General features: G+C 45.9%; 1 protein-coding gene across 24 annotated transcripts in view; it reads right to left on the reverse strand.

The window, feature by feature from the left end:
* The window catches only part of SNAP91 (synaptosome associated protein 91), a 73258-nt gene extending 68848 nt beyond the window's left edge, over positions 1–4410 (reverse strand). For 5 of the 24 annotated variants that reach the window (XM_083828695.1, XM_083828686.1, XM_083828684.1 and 2 more), the window contains exons 1-2: positions 3088–3337; positions 2467–2620 (exon numbers count right to left, since the gene is read on the reverse strand). In XM_083828695.1, coding sequence (XP_083684821.1) covers positions 2467–2596 — 130 coding nt within the window. In that variant the 5' untranslated portion in view covers positions 2597–2620; positions 3088–3337. Of the gene's footprint in view, positions 1–2466; positions 2621–3087; positions 3343–3770 lie in introns of those variants that run through there. The other 19 variants (XM_083828692.1, XM_083828690.1, XM_083828702.1 and 16 more) reach the window with 10 other exon arrangements.
* Between the last annotated feature and the right edge of the window lie 2566 nt (positions 4411–6976).

The raw sequence follows: 6976 nt of genomic DNA on the forward strand, positions 1-6976 counted from the left end.
TCCATTTAATTTACAAAGCCCAGCTGCTAAGCAGGACACCGGAAGATAGAGGCCTGGTGTCATGTCACACAACCTAAGACGCCAAATAAAATTACAGAGATCCCTAAGGGCACAGTACCACCACGCTGACAGTAGAATCGTAGCTTTTAATAAAGCACAAGGTGATTGGAGCGCAGCTATCTTCTCTGGTATCTAAAGTCTTAGTCACTGAAATCCTTCACACCTCAACTCAAAACTTATCTTAAGGCACTGGCAAGTCTTACCTTGCATTCCCTTCTCCACATTTTCATACGCTACTTAACCAACTGGAAATGCAGTCAGCCACGTGACTCAGAGCCCGACCTCCATCTAGCAGTACCTCCTGCATGTACTGAGGTATTACTCTTTCAGAGGATGAACTTTTAATTTATGCTCTCATTACAATGTAAGGCCCATTGTAACACTTGTTCACAAGATACACATCCGAGTTCAAGGAACTGCTTAACAATTCACAATTCTAAGGAGATGCCTCAGGTCTCAGAGCCTGAGAATATTTTCTCTTCTAAAAATGAACTTGATTTTTCATTTATAGTCCACAGTTTTGAATGTGTGTATCTCCCACTGACAAAATTCTGTCTTTAACGATATCAGATAGTTAAATGCTCAACTCTTGCATACAGCTTGGAAAACAGATGATAACACAGACAAGGATGTATCTTCCCAGGAAATGATCCTTTCTCTTTCTCCCATGCATCTTACATGTAGGTGGGTATGAAATTGCATAGAATATGACAGGCTTCAATCTCCTCCAGTCTCATTTTCTGAAGTAGTAATATTAGCACCAATATCCAAGCACAATCCCTTTCCAGACCCTAATATAGCGCTTGTAAACTATTTCTACCTCACTTTAATCCTGCCCATTCCAGAAAGTACTTTTATTTCTGTGTGTAAAATATGTGTATATATTAATATTAAACAGACATGGCATTGCTTTAATTACAAGAACTAAGCTTCTTTAAAAAAACTAAAGCTTCTAGTAACAGATACAGTAGGACTGTCCATACACAGCCTACAGATTGAGAAGCGTCGACAGCTACCAAACATCAACACAGGAGATATCAATAACCAAGAAGTTTATATTCAGTGGCTTATCTACACTAGTCAGAGGATATTTTTTAATAAACATACACACACACACAAAAAAAAAAGTGAGACTATATGATATTAAGACAGCTGATCTATTTTAACAACAGTTTATGCTCAAGCCAGTCCTCAGTCAAGGCCGCTTACATCAGCATCTCATCGCCATACATAAAGAGTACGTCAGCCTGAAGGCTGACATGTGGGATGCCACTTATGGGGTTAGCTCTGAAGCCATTAGCACCAAGATCTGGAGTTATTTTCCAGAAGTAATACTACCTCCTTTGAAGAAATACAGCATCATCAGAATTGTATTTACATGCACCTGCACCAGTATTATTTTGTAATGGACAGCAGCCAAGAGACTTCTTGGTAAAAAACCCTGCTTATCTTTACTTGAAAGCATTTCTTACCAGGTGTCCCTAGCATTTCAAAAAAAAAAAAAAAAAGGAAAAAACACTTAGTTTTAGGCGACACTAAAACCTGCTGTTTCTATATTGAGTCCAAAGCAAGACAGAGTTACTACTGGTAAACAAAGCCAATTAACATCATACAATTAAGTACTTTCACCATCCTAACTCCTTGGTGTCTCCAAGAAGGGGCTGACAGTGAGTGGGATGAAAAGAAAGAGAATTGTCAAGACAAAGCATTACTAGCTCACTGCTTTATAAGAAACATTTTGACTTCAACCTTGTCTCATGCATTAACTAGCTCATGCAAGTCCGGAATAGATTAAAAGTCTGTGAGACAAAGCCACCAGCCATCTTCAATAAGAGACGGTGGAAACCACCAAGGCAGATCGTGAAGTTGCTCTCAGATATTTGGGACCTCAGCAACAGCCCCTAAACTCTCCAGAGGCTGTTCCAACCCACAGCACAGTGCTATCGGGCTCCCTGACCGTTTCGACATGCCACCATCTAATGGAGATGGCCTTGCTCTTGTCAGTGCTTGGCCAGCTCCTGGCACAGCGTCGCTGTCCCTGCCCAGCACCATCCATCGCTGGGGAGGCTGAGGGAGGCAGTGACAAGCGTGTGCCCATTTTGCCATGGGTCCGATCCCCTCCGCTCCCTGAGGGACTCGGTGCCGGGAGGCACGCTTTGCGCTGCCTTCCCGGCTAAAAGGTCAAGAGGGAAAAAAAAAAAATGGCTGAAAGAGCGGTATTATGCAATGTGAGGAGAAATGCAATAACAACTCATCCTCTCCTGGAGATTTCTCGTAACCCTTTCGATCTGCGAGCTGGATTACAGCAAGCACGGCAGCCAAAAGGCTCAAAGCCCCGTTACGGAGCGCCGCAGGCAGCCTCCTTAGCCCGGGGCCTCCGCTGCGGCTGGGCAGAGGGATGCTTACAGTCCAGGTGCTTCTTCTTGGGCCCCATCACTTCATGCGTGGTGGCTTTGCAGACGGCTCTGGCTACGGCTGATCCCGTAACGCTGTACTGAGCAGCTGCGATGCGATCCGTCAGCGTCTGACCCGACATCTTCGGTTCTCGCTGCTGCCTGCTCTGCAGAGGCGGAAAACACGGGAGGGGAAGGGGCTAGGCCGGCTGTAGGGCCGGGGGGAGGCGGGGGGCCCGCGGCCGCACAAAGCTCCCTCGGCATCCCACCCCCCTCCCCTCCCCGCCGCCCCGTTGTGTAAGCCTTTCTGGGGCAAAAAAATAAATAAAAATAAATGGTATTTTAGACACCGCAGGGAGAGGAGGGGGGGGTGGGGGGATAACGATAAGCCCGAGATGGAGCACAAACAGCGATGAGACGGGGGGAGGGGGGGAAGGAAATCGCCCCCCCCCCCCTCCTCCATCACCTGCCCGCAGCCTCCCGGGCGGGGGCTCGGCACGGCTCGGCACGGCTCGGCACGGCTCGGCACGCCATGTTCCGCCTTCCCACCGCCTCCCCGTCCCCGTTTACCCCCCCCCCCCCCAGCAAAAGGTGTGGGTCGCCATGCAGCATCCCGGCGGGCTCCAGCACCGACCTGTCCGTGTGTCCGTGCGTCCTTCCCTCCCGTCCTCCTGCCGCCGCCGCTCCCGGCCCGGCCCCGAGAGCCCCCCCGGTGCGGTGCGGAGCGCTGCGGGGCGGTGCGGGGCGGTGCGGGGCGGGCTGCCCGCTGCCCCCTCCCGCCGCCACCGGGGATGCGCTGGGCGTCCACGCCCGGCAGCCGCCGCCGCCGCCGCTGCTGCTGCTGCTGCTGCTATTTCCAGCCTAATCCTCCCCGCAGCCTAATCCCCGCGTACTGCCGCAGCAGCGCCGCCCCCCAGCCCGGTGCAGGGGGCGGAACGGAGCCCGGCGGTGGCCCGGCGCAGTCAGGTGACAGCCCGGTGGCAGCCCGGTGGCAGCCCGGTGTGCCTCCCCCCCCACCTTAAAGGGGAGCCCCGGGGACGGGGGAAGGGGTGAGGGGGGGGTCTGGGGGCCCCAAAAGGGCAGTGGGGTGAGGGTAGGGGGGTGGGGGGGATGCGGTGGGACCCGGGCTGTCCTCTAGAGCTGGCCCGGTGAGAATCATCCTCCGCGAAAATTAAAAAATAATAATAATAAAATAATAAAAAATAGAAATAAAAATAAAAATAAAAAAACAATAAAAATAAAAAAGAAAAAGAAGCAAAACACACACACACACGACAAAAAATAAGAACAAAAATGAAAATGAAGAATGCAAAGCACCTTGCACAAATGGGGAAGTCTGGCGGAGCCGCTGATGCTGCCTCTGTCTGCGGTACGGTGCTGTGGATAAGTCTGGAAAGGATTCGCCGAGGTTTCCCCCAAACTGCACGCGAACTGGATGTTAATGATTTGATCAAAGCTGTCCTAAAGATGCCCCCTGAAGGGTTTTCTGTTTGATATCCCAAAGATCCCGGCCACAACGCCGTGCCACGCTAGGCGGGGGACGGAGGGTGCATCGCCCCCAGCAGCAGCCCGGGGCTTGTGCCGTGTCATTGAAGCCTGCCGGCGATCTGCCGAGTCTTCGGAAATGTGGCGTACATGTATTAACATAAATCGTCTGAACTTAGTTTGGGAGTGAAGTGATTTAGGTGGGTGGGGCCTGAGTGAAATGGTGCTGGTAGCGATTACTTCAAGCTGCTGTTAGAACAAATCCAAGCAGACGACGTGCGTGTTGTTAATCAGCCGAAAAACCCGGTGTGTACACTCGGTGCACACAGATCCGTGCATGGGAAGTGATAACCGAGTCGTGTGGCATGCAAAGACACACTGCACCATTTTCATTTATCGCACCAGTGACACAATACTGCTTAGGGACTGTGCTCTGTGACAGTATGAAACAGCAGCTTTTTTACTACTACTTTTTTTTTTTTTTTTTTTTAATCAGAACAACCCAGAGATTTTAAACTCATAGGTAGCCTGAAAGCTTGGGATTCCCGTTATAACAATGCTCAAAAGTTCAAGTTCCTTTTTCTATGGACAATCTCTTCCAAAATAACTGTTCAAATGGTGCCTGTGTCCACTGAGGAAAGGTGTTTGTGTTCTCAGGCTCTCAATGCTAACTAAATCTCCTTCTTTTTTGCAGAACAGATACAAACATTTGGATTTCCAGATTCAAGTGCTTTCTCATCTGCAGTGTTTGAATATGGACAGGGATTTCATTTGGAAAAACACGTAATGTGTATGTTACTGACTGCTGACCAGAAGCATTAGGTACCTGACAAATTTGAATATTCTCATATTTGAGAATTTGAGCCTCGTATATGAGTCTCATATTCCAATAGTGAGAATGGCTATAACCACAGTGTCCATGTTTGTCTACCAGCTCTATTCACCATCTTTAGCATTACGATAGCATACTATTACTATACAGACAAATTTTAGTAACGTTTCATTTACCCTAGAAGTGTTAATTTCCATTCATAGAAATTCAGCATTAGTGGAGTGCTATGGGGGAGCTAGAAGCATGCATTTGTGCAGGCATACACATAGTTTTCCCTGTGTACTTCACAGTCAGTTATTTATGTTGTAGTGTCAATTGATATCAGAAGAAAGAAACAGCTGGGAGCTACGGATACTTCATGATCCACTACTGGCATTAAGAATGACTCTGAAATCTTCTTGGTAGTACTGACAAGAGTGTAAATGTCTTGACTTTCAAAAAGACATGAGGTTTCTTTTTAACTATTAAATTATCGAAGAAATAAAAAAAAAAGTTTCAGAGTTTGCTGCTTTCTCCCAGTAGAAATTTAGAATAGCTTCACTTGCTGCAAGTGAAATAGTTTTCAACTTTGCAGTAGAGAAAGTATGTAGTTAGTGATATAACTTTCTATTAATGTCCAGTGTACGTATTCTGAACCAAGCTTAATGTGAAAGCCTGGACAATTTCTGAATCCGTCCTTATTGTTATGAGCAGTGTCAGTCACTGAGAGTCTCAACTGTACCACTAAAACCCATGATTGTTAATATTCAGCTCATTTTATATTTTTGCTTTGTCAAAATATTTAAGTAAAAGATAAATTAGACAATTTGTACTATTACTGTAAAATTTATGTATTGCAAATTGAGTTTAGAAGAAAGGACTTAAGAGATCCTCCAAATTTTTTGTTATAAACTGGCATGTTGCTAAGTCATGAACAGAGTATGCAAAAGGAAAACATTGCAAGATTTGTTAAATGCAGCAGTACAGAAACATTTTTAAGTTGTTAAATTAATTCATCTCCCATTATTTGTACATTCAGCAACAAATAATCAGTTTCTTGAGTACAAACTATGAAAATATGTCGTATTTACATCCATATCATGTTTGCTCAGTACAGCTCTACATGAGGCTCCTCTGTTCCTCTTGTTACAGTCAGCAGATGGACTTCCAGTGACCACTTTATACAAAGATTTTCTTGAGAAAAGCTGGGAACACTTGACCCTGAGAGGTTTGAGAGGTATTTCAAACAAATCTCATCCTCAACTAGCAGGTTGCCTGAATTTCTTGAGCATGATGATTTTTCTAAAAAGCTAAGATGCTTTAAAAGGGTGAGACAAGTAGAGCACATCAGTACTTTTAAATTCAGAGTAAAGTGATGTGACCTACTATATGACCTACTGGAGCTATGTTGCTTTTGAATTTTAACACACACACATACACCCCACACCCCACACATCCAAAAACAAACAAACAAACAAACAAAAACAAAAAACAGGAAATCACATTTGTAATACAAAACATATAGGAAATAGGAACCATCTTGTATAAGGTGAGACCATGGGGGGAGCTGCCTAGGCCTACACAGATCTGGGTTTGGGGTTGCCCTATAACAAAACTCTATATTGGGTGTTGAGAAGTCTCCTGGTGAGCTGGTTCTATGAGCCCCATGTCACAGCCTGACCGATAGGATGCACAGGGAGATCTGGCTGAGGGCTATATAGGCAGCTGGGAGGGCTTTTTGCTGTTAAGAATAACCCGGAGTTGTGTTTTATTTCTTGACTCTTTGTAACTGTGCTTTCAGCTTCATAATGAAGACCCTAAAGGAGAAGATATATGGATGACTACAAAGCTGAATATCCTTTTTGAGACAAATGCTCAAAAAAAAAATCTTAACAGATTTGGAAATAACTAGAAAGAGTTGGTCTGTGTTAATCTCACCTTCAGGCACCTACATGGAGAGCAGGCATGTCTAGAGGCTGATTCATCGCACCTGGTACCTGGATTATGAACCAGAGATGCCAATGTCTTTGACGATGCAAAGCATGTAGGATTCTCTATTTCATGCATTTTGAGTTATTTCCTCGAATACAGTGTTCATTTTGGGCCCCCGACTACAAGAGAGAGATTGAGTTGCTTGAGCATGTACAGGGAAAGCAACAGAGCTGGTGAATGGCCTGGAACACAAGTCCTGTGAGGAGCAGCTGAGGGAAATGGGGTGGTTTAGTCT

This window comes from Anser anser (assembly GCF_964211835.1).
Source record: "Anser anser genome assembly, chromosome: 3".
Taxonomy (NCBI): Eukaryota; Metazoa; Chordata; class Aves; order Anseriformes; family Anatidae; genus Anser; species Anser anser.